At 44.8% G+C, this 20094-nt stretch overlaps 1 protein-coding gene across 3 annotated transcripts in view; it reads left to right on the top strand.

The window, feature by feature from the left end:
* The window catches only part of palld (palladin, cytoskeletal associated protein), a 61519-nt gene that overhangs the window by 30547 nt on the left and 10878 nt on the right, over positions 1-20094 (top strand). For 2 of the 3 annotated variants that reach the window (XM_030083435.1, XM_030083436.1), the window contains 4 exons: positions 2334-2475; positions 2604-2627; positions 3284-3403; positions 4135-4612. In XM_030083435.1, the coding sequence (XP_029939295.1) occupies positions 2334-2475; positions 2604-2627; positions 3284-3403; positions 4135-4612 (764 nt within the window). Of the gene's footprint in view, positions 1-2333; positions 2476-2603; positions 2628-3283; positions 3404-4134; positions 4613-13700; positions 13848-20094 lie in introns of those variants that run through there. The other variant, XM_030083437.1, reaches the window with a different exon arrangement.

Genomic DNA, 20094 nt, shown 5'->3' with positions numbered 1-20094 from the left:
AACCCTTTCAGACTAAACCATGAACCAGTTGGCGTTCCAGTCCGTCCAGACATCTTCGATCAGTGAAGAAAAACTCAGGCTGCCCGCAGACAGTTGCTAAGGTTCCGATTTTACCATAGTCTAAAATATTCCGTATACTGTACCATTCAGATTCCTTCTAAGTGGAGCTCAGGGACAATCATACACACCGCAGAAAACAGCCACAAACACATCTATATTTACTTACGGTACATCATGCATGCAACGCGTGCACGCATACATAAACAGAGCCTGATAGCCGTGTCCTCAGACTCTCCGCCTTCCCCATAATGACGGTGTGCTGCGCTGCGGCTTTCAGCAGTGGGGGTCAGATAAAACATAGACTTTGATGGGAGCTCCTCCCACTCCGGCTCCACGACACCCTTTTTCCAGTTCAGACGCTTCAACACTCCCCTAACAGCCCCTCGATTACCCCCGCCTCCCTGGGGCTGCGGGTCCTGTGATGGCAGGACCGAGACAGGCCGAGGCAGAGCTTCAAAAGGCCCTGCCAAACCCGCAAGGGTCAGGTCTCTTTCACTCTCATTCAGCCAGTCAGCCCCTAAATCATTTTCCACTTCATTACAGAAAGACATTTCTTTTTCTTCCCTTGAACCCTCAGTGCATGCGCGTGCGCGCACACACACACACACACACACACACACACGTTTGCAAGCTTTAATCATCTCAATGAGAGGATGTTCACCTCAAAGTGAAGTCAACACCGTGATGTCACCCAGACAACACACCCTTTCTCACACAGACACACACACACACCCTTATGTCTTCCTGTAGTGTGCCCGGGTCAGAAGCACCGTGCAGGGTGTGGAGATGTGGAGTGCTGCCTGTTGATAGATTTAACAGTGTGTGTCACTCCGTCAGCCTCCATTCTGGATGTTTTCTTTGTCCTGCAACATCAGGAGGAGGACACAGGATGTAAGGCTAAAGGGGAGGGCAGTGGGCATCCTCCAATTCAAAAGGCTGATTTATGTGAGCAAATGTCATCAATAACTTCGGTTAACTACAGGAGAAGTCGGAGCGGTAGGAAGGAGGCAGCGTGCCAACGGTTTAGGGTAACAAGTTTCTTGTGAATATATGTTGTCATCAGTGATAAATCAGCAGAAATTTCGCGACCATCGGTAGGCAAAAATGTAATCCTCGTATGATATCTTCTGTCTTGTCTGAGACAGTAAGAATTGTAATGACTGATCCTGAGTGAAAGTACATTTAAATCTAGAGCGATACTCAAATATTAACATTGATACAAACGTTAGTTGAGATTGTTGAAATTGTTTGAGATTATGCGACACATTTGGTCACATTTCCTTTTTAAATAATCAATTCTAACTGACTTACGATTTTGTGAATATTTTATTAGGGAATATTAAATTTTGGACCTTGATTTGTTTCATCAAGCCTTGCCTGATCTTTAGACTTTTGAAACAGAACCATCATGTAATTGTGCTACATTGGCCACTACAGTCTGAAAAAACAAGTCAGACCGATATCTCTAGTGCACGTGTGTGTGATAAAGTCTCCCAGGTGAAGGAATTTCACGTGGAGTAACCCATAAGTCTATAATATTAAAGTCTATACTACTAAAGCAACTGGCTTAAGTAGTTACAGCTTTATTATTTATGAAAGTAATACTTTTTGACATATAGCCTCACAGTGATCTTGTAAAATATAAAAAAAAAATCATAAAACACTTGTTGAAGAGATCATATTTCCTGCCTTTTCAAAAGGCATTCATGTCTGTCAGTGACAGTAAGCAGATGTTTAAAAGATGACTTGCTTTTGACGGCCTGTTGGATGAAACCTGCAGATTCGGGTCGTCATTGTTCCAGCATGTAGGGAATCATTTCATCAAGTTTGTCAATGAAAAGTGAGAACAGGTGCTCATTTTAGGCTTAAGTTACAAAAGAATGGACAGTCAGGCCCTGGAGAATTCCTTCAAATTACAAGAAGAAGAAAACTATTTAATAAATACAATAAAATGTGACTGGATTCATGCACATAATGTGGGTTTGTATTTGTGAAACCTGCAGAAAACAGGTAAAAAAAAAAAACATCTGTGCAATTAGAATGTATTTTGTTCATGAACAAACAGACATGTTTTGGCAAGTTTGATTCTTTTGAAATGATTTGGAACTGTCAGTATTGTTGGCTCATGTCTCAGCTTTCAGATTTCAATCACAACACCATGTCTCTCCGCTGAGGCGCAATTAAGTCTTTAAATACCCCTTTCAGCCTCTTCTCCTGTTCTTGCCATCTGTCACCCGCTCCTCCCTGACTTGAACGTCCTCCTCCTTGTGCAGCTCCTGCAGGATGCGCAGGCGTCCGAGGGCCAGGTGGTGGTCCTGGAGTGCCGGGTCCGTGGAGGTCCCCCCCTGCAGGTCCGGTGGTTCCGCCAGGGGAAGGAGATCATGGACTCCCCTGATTTCCGGATCCTGCAAAAAAGTGAGACACCGACGAAGTCATTGCAGCAGAAACAATTTCTTATTTTAAGTACAGAACTGACTATCAGGTGCTAACGGACAACACTACTGTTTTCTCTTCCGTCTCGTTCGTAACACACTGTGAATCAGAGCCCCGATCTGCAGCCGAGTCAGGTATGTTACCCCGGCTTCTCACAGGCTCGCTATTGGACGGCACTGTTAATGACGACACTGTGTTCGTGTTCCCAACCGCATGGTGATGAGGTTTTTATGGAAACTCAAACTGAGCTGCAGCTGTGACGGTGAATAAGCCAGATAGCAGCTCGGCAAGTCTGTCCTCTCATTGTCGCGTTCACCACAGTCGGAGGGAGTCCCTGGGAAAGTCTGACATTCACGGCGAACACCAACATGTAAACAATGACACACACGCCAACACATGTCAGACATTTCTCACCTGAGTGACTCAGGGGTCAGTTCAGGTGTTTCTCTCCGGCTGTGAGTCACTCAGACGTCGATGAACATCTGTGCTCTGCTGTTTATGTGTTTGTCTCCGTCGGATCTCCGTGAGTAGTCACTCTACGGCAAGTTTGTATTCTCACTGCTTGCCGCTCCGTGTGCGTCTTTTGTGACTCACCAGGCATCAACAGGCTGCAACTCACACAGGTTGTCCCCCCCTTTGCAACTCATGTCTCGAGCGTGACATGGCAAACAAGTCATGTTTCCACGCGTCACGCCATGAACTGCCATTGCTTAACCTTTATTCCTTTAATGTAATGAGTGTGTGGCTTCAAAGTGTTTATGGTGTTTTTTTTTTATGTATTGATCATTAGAAGAGATCTGTACCTTGGTGATAGCTGAGGCTTTTCCCGAAGACGGAGGACTTTTCTGCTGCACGGCGTCCAACCCCCACGGCTCTGCAGAGAGCACGGCTCAACTCACCGTCACTCCAGGTCGGCACGCCGTGGTCTAGATCATTACATGAGCTGACAAAGCTGAATATCAAGACGCATGTCTGAAGAAGTGGCTGCAGTGCTGCTCTTTGGTGAAACATAATGTGACTTTCTGAGCACATGATTCAGACCCAAGTCATCTTCCTGGTCTGTACTGCTAACCACTGGTCCAACACATTTTACATGTCAAATTTCAATATCCTGGAATTCTTGTAATGTGAGAAAACATCTAATTGAAATGCAAACAAAACTGCATTTCAGTGCGTCTTCAGTAACATCCATTAGTTTCTCTGGAGGCCCTGCAACTTCAGCGCATCTCTGAAAGTTGGTGGAAAGTTACTGTCAGTCCGAGGATCTTTGTTACTGTGCAGCAGAGGACAGGATTCACCACAACGTTTTAAGGAAATACTGAATAAACAGGAAATGCATCAGCCTGAGTGGACCCAGCTGTTGCTTTAGATATGGCCTTTGATACAGTCTGTGTGTGTGAGAGTGTGTGTGTGCGTGTTCATTCTCTATTTGATGGTTGGAAGTAACTGTAAGATGAAAGTTTTATTTTTTTAGAGTTACGTACTAAAGAATGTAATTAGTCACTGAAAGTCGTCTGAAAATTAACTGTGAAGATCTATGTTTATTTAATCTCCATGTCCTGAGGTGGCCATTATGACCAATAAATAAAAGCTAAATAGTCCTCAATTTTCCACTTTGCTCCTGTTTGTTTGCCTCAACAGCAGAGGACTCATCCAGTAATGGCATGTCTGGCGACAGCTCCGGGTTTGAGGATGCGGCGTCCTTCCCTCCTCCGCCTCCACCCACTGAGATCAGCCTCCTGGAGCTGCCGCCCAAGACGGCTCCTCCGCCCGGCAGCGAGCCCTTCCTCATCAAGGAGCTGGAGCTCTGGCCCAGCGTGGCGGCTCTGCCTCCCGTTCAGATGAGCTCAGATGTGGAAGACAACGACAGAGAGAAGGAGTCGGAGCAGAACGGCCAGCTTCCGAATCCACCGTCACCTCCGAGTCTACCGCAAGACACCTCGCTGCCGCCCCCTCCTCCGCCTCCACCTCTGCAACAGTCCGACCCAACAATAGATGTCCCGGTTACAGCTCAGGACCCGGCCCACTTGGTACCAGACTCTCCTCCGACTTCAGGCAAACTGTCGCCAACCCCCGGAAAGGACGGCCCGCCGCTCCCCACCAAGCCTAAGCCAAAGCTGTGAGTACCTGTTGTGTCCCAGAGTGGCGCCTGTGCCTCGGGGGCGGGCTGGTCACTCCTTGTTGTGGGGGGCAGACAGGTAGGACTGTCTGAGGCGTGTTGGGAAATAATAGCGTTGTGTTTCAATATCGTTCAAAGGGTTAAAGAGGGGAATCCCAGGCCTCTGTCAGAACAAAAACATTCCCCTGCCTTTATGTTGGTGTCAGTGTGGCATCGTGTATGCCAGGGCGAGTCTGTCAGCTGCTGTCCGTCTGTCTGCGGCTGTAAACAGATCTGACTGGCTTTTACTGGATGGCTCCTATTGTTTCTGTCTGACCTCGGACTGCATGCCCAACCCAGGACAGAGTCATGATGGTTATTTTTCCTGAGCACCTCTTTGACAGCTCTATAGGGATCAGGTACAATGTCACTGTAATTAGATAAGAGCCAGACAATGAGCAGCTTTATTTTCAATAGTCCAGTGTTTCGGGACGTCGGCAGTGAATGACTGTGTACACTCTAAAAACACACTGGGTCAAAAAAATAGCCGAGCCCTGCCTGTCGCAGACTGTTATATGTTAAGTTTAACCTAACATTTATTTTTTTTTAACTAACCGAAAACAAGTACAAATAACTATATTGTAGAGGTAAAACTATCAGAAGAATGATGATAGCAGTTGTGTAAACTATCTTGTGAGTGATCATGCTGCCTCTTTCTAGCAGTTTGAAGCTATTTGACTCGCCAGTTGTTTTTAATTAGTTCAGTCGAATCATTTATTTCTTTGGAGAAAAGTAAGTGCCGGTCATGTCAGATCCCTGCTTCAAATGTTAGACTGCAGTGAATATTAATCAGTCTAATTTTTGGATCATCTCCCAAACACACTGTCTATAATCTCTATTTTTCACCCAATGTTAAAATGTATCAAACAGCAGGTCAAACCAGAATTCACATCATTTATATAGCCTTGCATCTTTAGTGTGCAGGACGTCACCTACTTTTTGGGTGTTACTGTAAAGACTATGCAGATTTACATAAGAACACAGATCTCGACGCAACAAAACTTCACAATAAAACCCTGGCCAGGGTCACTGTGGCGACTTGGTTAGCATTAAAAACCCAACTGATGCTTCATTAGGTCACTTGTTCATCGCCAAGCTAAGTCCCTGATAGACGTGAAAGCACGAGTTTTTTTGGCCATGTGGTTGGTGGACCACTCAAGAACGACACTTTGGTCTTTTCAAAAATCAAGAATTATCTTTAACACTCTTCAGCATTTACATGATCAGTCATTACATTATAATCAAATGTTCTCGGCTTGCGGACGATGAAAGGTTTTATCTGTAGCTCCAGATTAGGCTGACATTTGACCTTTGACATTAAACATCTCTATAGTTGTAGCCCTGCAAATTATTGCCTCCTAATAAGATTTCTGGATGTTTCCTCTGCACACAATGTACCTTCAGCAAAATTTGCACATATCCTAAAGAGTTTAAAACATTTTTAAGTAATGCCAGTGTAAGGCATCGTAAGGTCTTCTTCTACTCTACAAACAAATCCATGCATCCCATTCAAAACCGAAGACGAGTGAGGGCGTTGCTGTGGCTTACGTCAGTCTGCTGCATGTAGCCCAGAGTTTCCGTTTCAGCGCGGTAAAACTCGGTCTCCAACATGGCTGCATGTGTGCTGGTTTTGTTTCATGGGTGCTGTTGCATATCTGTTGACTGAAACATTATGATTTGTTAATTCTGTGCTTCCAGAGCTGAGAATATAGAGGCGGAGACAGAAAATGACAGGTAAATATTTGGATGTGAGAGTGATGCTGGGGGTGTCATTTGAGCCGTTTACAGACTGAGGTATCGGAACAGCAAGTACAGCTTAAAACATATCTGATTAATGTCAGTACGTCACCAAAACGTCGGTGTACAGCAGTGTTAAATCTGTCCTTTGGGGTTTTTGGGACCGTAGATCTCGGATAATAACTGAATCTTTGTTGTCTCCATTCAAAGTTAGTAAGACTAAGCTTTTCAGTGAATTAATCTGCCTCCTCACCTCATCCGTTTGAGGAAATTAAAAAAAGTAGCTAGTTAACACACAGTAGATGGTAACTGCTGCAGCAGTTGTGTTCATACTTTGAGCTCAGTTTAAGTCTGCTGCTTTTTTTCTTTTTTGCAGAAAATATCTTTATTCTATATTCTGTATAGGAAAAAAAAAACATTTTTATGTCTGTTCTGCTCTCATTTGGCAGTGGCACGGATGCCAGTGTCAGTAAAGTGGTTTATTTTAGAGTTTTTCCACAAAAATCAGCACGAATTCAGCGGTGGAGGCAATCAGCCCCCAGCTGTGAGGCAATTAGTGTGCGTAGGCCTCCCCTCTCCTGCCCCATCCCCTTTAAATTCTGTAATTGCTCAGTAAAAGCAGCAGCGCTGTCATTAACCAAAGGTCATGTTCCTGCCACACTGAGCCGCATTTCCTCCAGCGGCCTGGTACGAACGGAGACTGACCGCTGCCGGTGCTCGGACGCCTCGCCCGACACAGCGCCTGTTGCCTGCTCCCTCTGCCAGCCACATATTGCTGCGATTCATCATTGCGAAACGACCGTCCCACTTCATTATTCTAATTACTTGTTTTTTACAATTTACAAGGGTTGTTCCTAAGAAGCACTAAGGCTTTCTAAGAAAGCACTTTGTTAAACTGCTATAAATTCATTAGGCAGTGGAAAGTGGAAACTATGACCCTCACGTCTGTATATTTCAAGTGAGGCCTCATCATGAAATAGCTTTGTTTTATTAAGTTTACATGAAGGAAGAGGATCTGAATGGATTGCCTTTTGCGATCTGTGCGACTTGTTTATTTAGCTTGACGTGGGCAAACCTTTTTTCTTCCGCTGTTCTTAACATTTAACCTGTTGACCCAACATAAATCTGGTGCATAAGCAGATAAAACCAGTTGAAATATTGTTTTTCACAGCACTGCTCGGTACTTTCAAAATAACACCTGCTTCATGTAAATTTACAGCCTGGTTGGGGAACCGAGTTCCTGTTCACAAATCTAGAATAATTTGTCCTAAATCACAGGAATAAATGACTGGAAGCATGTGTGCGGGACGGGTTTCGCCTCAATAATAAGGAGCTGATGAGATTGAGGAAGTGGTTGTGTGACTTGGCAGGCTGCAGGGTCTGCAGGAGACCTGATCTGTGAAAACAGACCTGCTGTTTTTCTGTGCTGGAGGAAGAAAGAGCCGGGCTGCTAGGTATTTGGGTGTGATGCCCGGCGTTGATGCCAGACATCAGCACAAGAATCAAAGGAAATTCTCAGGGGAGAGGCTGAGATTGTCCGGCTGGATGTGAACCTCAGTTCAAGTTTACAGAGAAAGCAAAGTCTTTCACCACAAGTTTACTCAGAAGATACAGCCCTGAATCCCAGACAAGCTGGACCGTTGTTTGAAAGGTAAATAAAAACACAATGATGTGCAGCTCGTTCAAAGCCTAAATTCACCTGTAAAGGCCTCAACAAGAGGACATCGCTCACCCGGCATCATGGCAACTGTCCAGTTCTATCACCCGGACTCTTCCTCTGCAGTCCAGCTCTTTATTATGTGCAGATTCGGTGTAACATTATCTCAGTAAAATGAGCTAAATCTCTGAAGAAAAATGTGTGGTTTTCGGATGGGAAAACTTTCCTCTCCAGAACATTCAAATGTTGCGCTTCGTGTCACTAATCCTCCGAGAACAGCCACAGTTTTCTAAAAGTTTTATATTTTTCAGTTTTATTGGACCACAGGATTTCTTTCTCCCTCTCCTCAATCCAGCGTAAACAAGCTGAGACGCAGAGCAGAAGTGATTTTACAGCGGCGGACTGAGCTCATGCAGTGACTTCTACAACTTATTGTCTGTTTTTAATAATGTGACGTGGACTGATCAAGACCATGCAGTGCCGGGTTTTTAGTCTTTTCTGTCATTTACACTTTTAGCTTTTTATTTTCTCCAGTTGCAGCAGTTTTTAAGGTTTTGAATAAGGTGGTTTTCGTACCTTTATTTAAATATTTCACGTGACAACTTGCAACCTGTGGTTTTACAGTAACCCTTTTTAAAAAAAAGATTTTTAATCATTTTGCTTAGTCTCTATAAACTAAGCTAGTTCAATAATGCCTTTCATCATGATGCTTTTAAATAGAAAAAGACCTTCCCCTCATCTCCAGATTTCCCTGCTGTGGCGTCCTGATGCGCTCCACAGGATGACTACCTTACAAAACCGCTGCATTATATCAATAAAACCTACATGTTTGTCTTTATTTTATGCTGGGAAACATTATTCTTCAGTTGTTGCAAATCTCTCAGTTCTTTTTTTGCATAATATTCCAAGCAACACGGAATCCAAACTATTCTTAAATCTTAAATAGCAGACTGGAAGTGTTTTGGTTTTCTTTTCTTTTTTTTCAGTGGAATTGACCGTTTTCCACATATTTTCAGCCCGACACACAGACACAAATAATATTTTGGTTATGTGTTTGATAAATTGATGGATGTATTACTTCCAGACTGCAGTTAAAGGGATAAAATTAACTCAGGCAAGAATGTCCTGCCACTGTTTTGGTTGCCCTCTCATAAACTTCTCGAAGTATTAAACATACGGGACAAAAATATTTGCCTGAGCGACCTCCTGCTTCAAGCCCATGTGCTATGCAAAGCAACTAATATCTATTTTGGCCCTGGACCTTGTTTGATTGTGTGTTGATCTGTAAAATAAACCAGAGCTCCTTCAGAAGGGCTTAAATAAAGACCATGTACTATTTGGGTCTACTATGCGACGGGGGTGGGGTGTCACATGAGGCCGGCTGTAATTCATCTTTCACATCTCAACATAGGGACACGGCCATGTTGGACAGATTTATGTCCCTCCTAATTATTCCACAGGTCTTCCTGTTCAGGTCTCTGCAGTGTTTAACAGCAACAGTCCAGACAGTCGTCCCACCACTAACAGAGTCCGTGCGTCTGAGAGCATGTCGCAGTTTTCATGTCGGGATTACTGAGTTAAGGTGAAAAACACGAGAGGATGAGATGGAGAAAAGGTGTGACCATCTTGACACTGACGGTGATAATAGGGGTGAGGCAGCGTATTACAGGCTGGTATGGCGTCTGGGTGGGCGTCACGCCGAGGAGCAGAGGCAGCAATTATCCTCAAACAATTCCACGACTTAATCTCTCATTCATCGGACCGGGGAATCAACTCTGACAGTTTAAATCGTTCTCTTGCACGGATTTTGCTACACAAAGGGAGTTTTTATGAGAGAGTTGAACTCTCACTCCCAATGTGTCTGTGGATTATTTTTTTGTAATTTTTATTTTTTGTTGGTTGTTTTCAGTTTGATGGAAAACAGGCTCACTTTGGCACTTTGCACCGCTTCATGATTATTTTTCACCAAACTGATTGTGAGATTTTTGGGTCGAGGACGAATTAGAGGGTTTTTTTTTATTTTGTAAAAGAGAAGCTTGACAAGCAGAATGAGTGTGCCGGACACAAAGTTTGAGAGAGGAGCGGCCAGTTTGAATTCAAACAGACTTGTTGCTGCAGACGTTATCTGCACTGGATTAAAAGTCGTTCCAGACATTTATTGGAGGAGCAAGCAGAAGCAAGTGGGGGAGGAAAGTGGTGATCTGTCTACATGTGTTTGCATCAAATGAAAAAACTGAAAAGTCACAATGATCAAGGACTAAATGCAAGACTAACCGCGAAATAACCTTTTCTTATTATGACAATTATATCAGTTTTCAACACAAATCTGTTCTCTTTGCCCCTCACGTGTCTGAGTTAGTTATATTAGTTTGAAGCATTAACAGGTGGATTAACAGTGGATTAGAGTGTCACTGTAAAAAGATCTAAGTTAGCTTCTGGACTGGGGCCTTTCTATGTGGAGTTTGCATGTTTCCCTGTATTGTGCAGGTCGTCTTGCTCCCTCCTGAGGTCAGATGTCATGTTTGTCCTTCGTTCATCCATATTATTAACCACTTCAACTAATTGGGGCTGTGGAGTGAGACTGTGTTCAGGGGAGTTTACACCCTGAACAGTTCCACAGTCCATCACAGGCTGAAAACAGAGAGACAGACACATTGTCACATCGTCACATTCACACTTATGGACAATTCAGGGTTATTATTAACAGTATATTCAGTGTATTTGAAATTCTGGTAATATTCTTAAGATTTTATTGTGTGATGTACACTTTTGCGTTACCATTCTTAGTAATATGAATACTAATATGCCAGCATTTGTATTTTTGTTTGCATTTCATTTCACGCATCCGTAAACACACACACACAAACAATGGGTTAACAGCAACAGTGTGTAGCTGACGTCATTCATGTCACGTCGTTAATGTTTCCAGTATCTGCAGTGATAAAGACGGAGAGCGGCCTAATCCACTTTAATGTGGCTCGTATGGCATGCGGCTTCACCTTGTACCTCAGAGCCCACGTTCCCTGACATAATTACCACACCGCCGAGATTAAACGGTTTCAGCAGTAGCTCCAAACCTCTTTAACCTCACTGAGGTTGTTGTCCGGGGAACGGCACACAAACTCAGAGTAACAAACCACTCCAACAGCTTCCATTCATTCCTCTCTCTCTCTCTCTCACACACACACACACACACACACACACACACACACACACACACACACACACACACACACACACACACACACACACACACACACACAGAGAGAACAGCCAATGACTGCTGATGCTGTTTGTTGCTCACACTGCTAGTAGGATGCCCCCCGTTAAATGTAAAGCGGGATTTACTGTACGCCGCGTCGGGCCCACGTTGCTGAGCAAGGGGGGCTTCATCCGCCAGGATTTGTCGCATTTTTGCGGCGTGACTCAGAGCTTCCTCTCAGCAGTGTGTTTGTGTTTACGAGGTGCAACTCATGAACTCTGTAATGAAGTATTAACAATCACTTTCTTGTCGAGGTGTTGCTCGTGGTTTTATGGAGAGCTGGAAACATGCACGTTAAAGAACCGCGTACGGAACTGCGGCGCGTTGTGGACTCTGCTTGTGGTCCGTCAAACGTCTAATTAGAAATGGAAATGCAGCACTGACTGGATCCTCCCAGAGAAACCGTTTCTCTTGTCCTTGATTCGCCGAAACACTGCAGTGAAGCCAAACATTGTCTCTGCAATCTGGGAAGCAAGTCATTCTGGTTTTCTTTGAGATGCGAAAACCTAATTTTGACAACCTGAGACCAGGCAAAGCCTTGATCCTCCCTTCGACCTTTGGAAACCTCCCCTAAGGGATCCCAAACTCAAGGTTGTGAGCCACCGTCTTATTGGACACCTTTGCTTCAGTGGGAGTTTGATGCAGGAATTTGAGTGAATGCAGAGGCAGAAAGTAAGATCTGACCAGAGAGAAAAAACTAAAAGTTAAAAAAAAAATGTTAAAATGAAGTCACCGGAGACATGAGAGAGCAGGAAAGCAGATAATTTCACATCGGCCTCTGGAGTCAGTGATGGGCAGTCCTTAAAAGGACATGGCAGACTCTGGATTGGCTGAGACGCCAGACCAACAAACCGCTGGATTGGTTGGTCAGGCTTAGACTGACCTGCGTGGAATGGAGAAACTTTCCAAATAAGGAAGAGAGCTGTGGGAGCTGACCTTCATCGCAGAGAGAGAGAGGGAGAGAGGGAGCTGGAAGAAACGAGGGGTGAGGGAGAGGGGAAAGACACACAGTGGGATGAGGGAAGAACTGGGGTGTGTGCTTGGTAGTTGAGAGCATGGAAACTTAGCGGCTTCAGTGATCCCCTCATTGGAAGCAGACTGTGTTTCCCCCCAGAAAAGAGCAGCTTGGTATGTTAAACATGGAGAAATAAATACACACTAGTTTACACACACACACACACACACACACACACACACGGAGTGAAAGGCATTGTTTCCGGATGAGGTCAATCATCTTGTGATTAGATCCTGACTGGAGCAAGTGGCGAGCACGGTCGCATGTGTGGCATCGACGGCATCTATCTTTAAACAAACGTTCAGTGGGACTGATACACAACTTCCAGTTGTCACTGAGAATTAGAGGCTGTAATGAAGTGTACACACACATACACAAACACACACACACTTCTCATAAAGCCACTGTCACCAAGAGGGGCGCAGAGTGCAGACAACATCTCCTCTGACTTGCCTCCGAGTGCGAGTGAGTCGACCTGCAGCGAGTGACTCGCCGGTCCAAAGAGATGGAGACACCGACTCCTTCCTGATGGCCGTCTGACCTTCCGACAGAAATCAAGTACACACACACACACACACACACACAAAACACCCGAGTGGACCGGATCCTCAGCCTCCCACCCTCCCGCCGCCACGCTGTGACTCACACACTGGCCTCTAAAATTAGAGGCATCACACTTAAAAATAGAAACGATAAATTCCTTGAAAAGAGTTGTTTCATCCCACAAAAATCCCTGATTGAGAAACTGGACACATTTCAACAAATGAAACCAGATCTGCGTGGCCGTGATGCGATGCGGGAGTTTGCACATATGTCAGCGTGGTGGAGGGTGGGAGGTGGAAGGCGGGAGGTGGTGGTGGTCTTTTTCTCAAATTATCCTCCAAAACAGTGCACGTTACATAAAACTATTATGTTCCACTGGCTTGACGTGCCGATAATAGATTCAGTCTGGTAACTTATGAATGGTGGATAATGTTTCTGTGCAGACCTGAGCAGGAGGATGTGGGCTTCATTTCCCCCTCGTGGCCCGGTTTCAAATGTTACCTTACAATGAGAGAAATCACTTGAAACTGAGAGGCTTGTACAGATGATTAATTTATCAAATGTGCCTTTCATCCTCTCTCCTCCATCATCCTGTCACACTCTGTTTCACTCCCTCAGTCCACACTATAGGTTCTAACACAAAAGCACAGTAAAAGCAATTAGATATGGGTGATCCAGGCATTCGTGTTTTCTGTCTTTTCACTGGATGTATTCTTTAAGTCCGAACTCCTAAATCAGTACAGTACAGACTGGCTGCGCTGTGACTGTGAAAGGGGCCAGCCCTTGGCAGCCTGCAGGGTTTTATTGTGTAGAGGAGGAGCCTCGCAGACGGACTGACTCATGCGGAGGGAGAGCGACCGCGTCCGTCACTGTCTGGCTGCTCTCGGCTATATATGCTCCTCGTACCTGGCAGGGCAGCACTGAGACGCAGTTCACTCTCCTGCAGGAAAATATCCACACCAAAAAGGCATAAACACTGAAGGTAAAGCTTTTTCTCTTTCTTATGGGCAAATTGGCAGAGTCGATATGTGAGTGAAACTTTGACAGGGATATGGATGAAAGTTAACCGAGAGGATGCTTCTGTTTCACTTTCAAACTTTTGAGTCTCAGGAATAAGTCTTTTCCTCAGATGGAAAGTAGTTTAACCATATAGTTTATTACTGATGAGTTACGGGGTAGAAGGATACATATTGATTCCATCATGCTGATGTTGCAGTCAGGCTCTGTATCTTTATTTTAACACGGGGAGGATGAGCGTGACAGCCATTCATTTTCCTGCAGAAAGATGGCAAGACTTGAAGGAGGAAAAGAAGAGAAGAAGATTGTCATCAGTGAGAATAATTTGGCAGACACAGGGACTTTTTCGGTTTTCTGCCTGTGTTTATGCTGCGCAGCCCTGTTTGTTTGCAGGGCTTCTCGGTGGAGTCAGGCGGATTAGTTATCACAATAGTGTCTGTTAGGTGAAAGAGCTCGTGTCTTACCCGGCTGAAACTCTTACAATCACTGATTTCTTCTTTCTGGCTCTTCTTTACTCTTTACCCTTCCTCCTCCTCCTCCTCTCCTGCTGCTAATCCCATTTGATGGTGATGTGTTTCCCACTCCAATCCAGAGAAGAATGTCTTCAGCATTCCTGCTTTAGAGAGAGAGAGAGAGAGAGGGGAAAAAAACACTCCCTGTCTCACTTGGACAGAGGTTGAAGAGCGAGGAGAAGAGGAATGGATGGATGGAGGCATAGAAAAAGCAGCCCAGGGATTGTGGAGAGCTCTCTTCACATGTTGCACTCAACGTGAAATACGAGCTCCGATAGAGAATAGAAGGGAAAACTTATAGTGGGAGAAGAAAGACAGACAAAAAAAAGGAAAGAAAGAAAAAAGTAGGGCAGAGAGAAAGTGGGTGATTGGAGCAGCCTTGAGCTGTTGGTGTGGCTGGGATAAGAAAAACGCTCTGTGCTACGCTTTAAAGAGAGGAGGGGGTGGAGGGGAAGGAAAACAGTCTGGTTCTGTTTTATGTGGTGTGTGTGCAATTAGAGCCCGGGAGAAGGAGGTAGGAGAGGAGGTGGAAGTACCAGCCGACCGAGGAGCCAGTCTGAAAATGAAAGGGGAACCCAGGCTGGGTTGGGGGGGTTCGCCGGTCTGACGGACGAAGTGAGTGATGGACGGTGGACGGACACTGAAGGGTTTGCGGTCCGGCGTTTCTGTGGGTCAGAGGAAGCTGCGATATTAAAGCACTTGCTCCTTTGATGGTTTCATTTCTTTTACGACAGTAGGAGCAGCCAGGTTTCTGTGTCATTCCTCTCTTCTTTGATTCCTGCGTGTTACATCCCGAAGCGTTTTGCACTCTCTTTTACTGTGGTTTCACAATAGCTGTGCGTGCGACTCGACTCCTCTTGACAGATGTCATTGAAATCACATTCCTCTCGGCAAACGATTAGAAGTTTCCCTCCGTGACACGCAGAGAGTGACGGGCCGCACAATAAAAGTTGGAGAAAGGGAGAAACAAAGTCAGAAGAGCCTTACTCACAGTCTGTCAGTGTGATCACCCTCCAGACTCTGTCAGGCCGATAATGTGCGATCCCGCCGGAGGGCATCAGACGGGCTCGTGTTGACGCACCGGGGCGGTGATGCAACGCTCGCCGCTGAATTTAGATGAGGTAGCTGTGAACCAGGTGTGTGATGGTGCTTTTGTTGCATGAGGTTTTAGGATTTAATCTTGCTTTTGTCAGGAACATCTCCTCTACCCTGTGTGGGTGAAGCACTGTACTGTACGACATATTTTGTAATCTGGCATCCTTAAAATGATGAGTTAGGCAAGAATTCCAAGTTGTTTGCACATGTCTTTGAGATCCCAGAAGGAAACGTGCTGATTATTTGGACTGACATTATATGTCAAGTTTAACAAGTTTTTTTTTTTTTTTTTATGATATCAACAAGTTATTTCAAGTAGTTTTATTTCTGGTTCCAACAACATGAAAACGTTGCATAAACTAAGATAATTGCACACACAGCAGAATCAGCTCAGGACTGTTTCAGCAGCATTGGTTTGTTTCAGCAGTTCAGCTCGGAGCATTAAAATCATACATTTGTTTTTTAACTAATGTTTACTTATTTTTTTTTATTATTGTATTCCTTCAGGTTAAGCATTTAAAGAACATTTTATGTATGAAAGGATTGGAAAATATTTAACGGCAGCTATAACCTTAATCTTTTTTTTTTTTTTACAGTAATGAACACTGAGGTTGGTCTCTTGCTGTAAGCGTCACTAATTCAGTGTAAATCATTGGCGAATTGCAGGCTCTGGCTTGTTCCTAAGACACAGGTGTTTGCAGAAACAAACATGCAGAGGTGTAACGCAAACTCCGCAGCCTGAGAACACCCTCTGAAACGTTTTCCTCCGCCGTGTTTCTGCACATCGCAGACGACTGCTTGTTTTACGCCTCTAATCTGTTTATGAACACCTTCGGCCTTTCAAGGAGAACAGACGCGACCTTCATTTCTCCTCATGTTGTTGTTTATAGAAGGAAACCCCTCATTACTGATGATGCACTCTCAACAACTTCCTCTTTTACCCCCCTCTCCGTCCATTGCACGCTTCCTGTCGTCAGCTGTCTAATAAAGCGGCTCCGTCTTTTACAGCCAGCTGCAGAGCTAATGGGACGGGCAGCAGATAAAGCAGGCGATGGCTCCCAGCTTCGCTCTGGCGGGAGGTCGGAACAGCGCCGGAGTTTCTCACGCACCCCGGGCCGTTATTGTTCAGGAAACACAAAGAGTAAACGGAGTAAACACGGGCGTGTAAAAATGTTGAGGTCTGTGTTTATTAAAGAGGCATGCAGCTGGTAAAGGCCCACGGCGTCCGTCCCATCTCAAAACAACCTCCTAGTGACTTCAGACCAAAGTCGCTTCATTCCCTCCTAAAAGAAAGACATTTTCAGACAGGATCCAACTCTTGGAAAGAATATCTTCAGGAGAAGGATGGGAAGACTTAACGACTTTTCCTATTTATATGCCCTAAAAAACTAGGGCAGAAAGAGGAGAGGCGATTGGAGAGGGAGAGACTTGAAGGAATGAGGGACAGCGGAGGAGCCGGAGAGTTTTTCTCTCGGAGAGGCTCGGCGCTCCGCGGGCCAGTTGGCCCAGACCAGAGCAGCAAAACACAGGACTGTTGGTATGACAACGAGGAACACTTCCCTCCTTAATTCAGCCTGCTCCACCGCAACGACCGAGAAAAAGAGCCAGTGATGGAGGCCTGCTCCAGCTTCTCCAGCTGTCTCCAGATGACCATGGGCAGAAATTACGGTGGGACGGAGAGGTCTGGACACAACCTGGGCAAGAGAGAAAAATGCCGTTATTTTTCAGGAGTTTTTATTTCCCCTTATATCTGATGTTACATAAATCTGCTCTGTAAGGTTTAAGATGTTTAAGTCTCCCGCTGTCTTCACAGTAATCTGCCGATGAATGCCATTGGTTGCTGTCTGAAAATGGTATGATTTTCCACGGGTTTGGTTTTCAACTTTTTTGGGATTGATCTGCCGGTTCAGTTTGTGGACTTTGGCCGTCCTGTAAACCCCTGCAGACGAGTTGTAGGCTGTAATGGTTGCAGGGTCACTGAGTCTAGATGGCACCCATCACCCCCGCCTCTGGTCCTCTGCTTGATCTGAGTCCTTTAGTGGGCCATAAAACCACTCATGCAGCCACAAATAACAAGAGTTGACCTTACCGGGTGCTTTTAAATATGAAGTAAACATCTTAGCAGGGGTCAGAGTTCAATCCTATCTGGCAAAATTAGAACCCTTTTAGGTTGACTTGTGTTTGGATGAAGGTCAAATGTCACATGAGAGCATGTTAATGTTGACGGACAACTCTGACTCCCTCAGTCATGGATTTCTTGACCATACAGAGGGGATATTGAGTAGATGACGGAGCTCACATTGTTGTTACTTTATATAGGTGGTGAGGAACACCTTTTTAGGCTTGGAGGATGACTTTAGTTACAGCCCGATAACATTTGCTCAGCATGGAAAAATAAAACGGAAAAGAAGCAAAAGTAATAAACCTATCAGACTGAATCTACAGAAACACAATCCCACTGCATACAGAGCGCATGAAACGCATATGTAAACACCGAGAAGGTCTTTGAGGAGAGAGAGAGAGAGCGAGTGAGAGAGGGAGAGAGAGGATGAGGCGAGGAAATTAAGTGTGTTTCCTCTCTGCTGGAGCAGACAGGACGGGTGCTTCTGCCGCTGAGAAAATACAGCCAAAAAAGGAATCAGACAGCCGCTAAGCGCTCGAGAGCCTCGCGAGCTGCCAAACTATTCCTGTAAAAGCACTCCTTCAGTGGAGGCCTGAACGGGAGGTCTTTGGGGAATGTAAAGGAAAATGTATACAAAAAAGAGGAGGAGTGGGACACATACAAATGCTTGCAGATGAAGAGTCTGGTGAGGAAAACGGCAGGTTGGTATGATCGCAGTGTTCAATTTAATGAAGTTTCCCATGAGGCCATGAGATCTTGAGAAGTGGGAATGGCCCCACTTCCGAGTTGGAGAAAAAAAAGAGAGAAAAAAAAACATAAACTTGTAATTCTCCTCTCAACACGACAGAAACTGTGCGTAACTTAAAAATGACTGTTTCTTGATTATTCACTGAATAAGAAACGGACTTTATCACAATGTGAAAGTAACCTTGAAATTGATTAGCCTGTCCTACATAGCTAGCCAGCAATGAAAATCACCAGCGTTCTCTTGTGGTGCAGCTGTCAGGATTATTAACTCCACATTTCATCTGAATGTTGGTTTGTAAACGGCATGTCAGCGTCGTCCATCATTTCTTATTTCGAAAGCTTATCGGCCATTTGTTCCTGTCGATGCATGCTCTCAAAGCGGAAGCAGAAGTTGTGAGTTTCGAGCTGCATGAACGCACTACCTCTGCTCAAAGGCACAGTGTGAGCCACGGCGCTGATCTGATCGCACCAGTGAGTCGCGGCGTCGTTACGGATGTGCAACACGACGCTCCGTCTGTCCACTTCCAAATGTTATAGCAAGGGGAAGCCTGAAGGAGGGAGGGAGGGTGGAGAGGGTCTCCGTTTTGTCGCAGATGAAAAATAGTAGAAACGCTCCACTGATTATTCAGCATCTGGAAGAGATTAGGCCACGTGACCTTGGTGGACTCCATGCGCCGCTGGGATGTACAGTATTTCTCTCCACAAGCTGCCTGTGAGCATCTCTCTCTCTCTCTCTCTCTCTCTCTCTCTCTCTCTCTCTCTCTCTCTCTCTCTCTCTCTAACTTTTAACCTTTTCATAAACACCCACGTTCCCCTGATCTTTGAGAAGGGCTTCGGGAGTCAGTTCTGTCTCGTGGTTTTTAAAGTCAGCCCTCTTTGAAGACTTTTGCAGCGCAAGCAAAAAAAACAAAACGAAAACAAGACTAGAAACGAACACTCGAGAAAATTTCTGACTTCTCCACAATGATGAGAATCAGCTGAGGGCCACGCCTCTGTATAAACACATAATACTTCATCGTTAGACCAATCTCTGGCAAAAAGAGACTAGTATTTAGTTTTCCTCCCTTCACAAAGCCATTCGCATACAATCAAAAGGCCACACCTTAACCGTCCATGTGCTTTAATTTTCCCCATTTGACACAGAAAAACACTGATTGCTACTCTGTCGAACGACAGGAACAGGACGTCTTTTCTCACAACGCTGTAAAACAGTGACGTGACACTGTAGCATGGCAGCTCGTTTTGCTGCTCGGGCCTGGTGAAAGGTTTCTGATACCACAGTAACTTCTGAAGTAGTGCCATAAAGTTACATCGCTGGGAATCAGTTCAGCCCTTTGCTTTGAAGCAGAAACGTTCATGTATGTGCAATGAAAGATGTGCTTGTTTATGCTGTCACGGCCAGGAAACCGAATTTATGTAGCAGGTAACCTTCACCTTTGACGTTCAGGTTTAAGAAACACTGCTTATTGTTATAAATTAGCTTTTATAAAAGTTGCAAAATGATGCTTGTTGAAGGTGAATCACTGTGAAGCAGCAGTGAGGACGGCTGCTGCTAGTAGTTCAAAACAACAGACGACAATCTTTGGTTTTGCTTGAAAATGTATTGTAATTATTGTCAAATAAGTTTGAAAATGATGTTCAATGGTCATTATGGTGAAATGATTGATTAAGTTGACATCAAGATGATGTTAATCGAGTATAACATTCTCCTTTAGCGTGGTTAAATATGTATTAAT

The sequence above is a fragment of the Salarias fasciatus genome, chromosome 23 (assembly GCF_902148845.1).
Source record: "Salarias fasciatus chromosome 23, fSalaFa1.1, whole genome shotgun sequence".
Classification (NCBI taxonomy): domain Eukaryota; kingdom Metazoa; phylum Chordata; class Actinopteri; order Blenniiformes; family Blenniidae; genus Salarias; species Salarias fasciatus.
The sequence above is the reverse complement of the archived record's forward strand: the minus strand, read 5'-3'. Positions and strand labels throughout refer to the sequence as shown.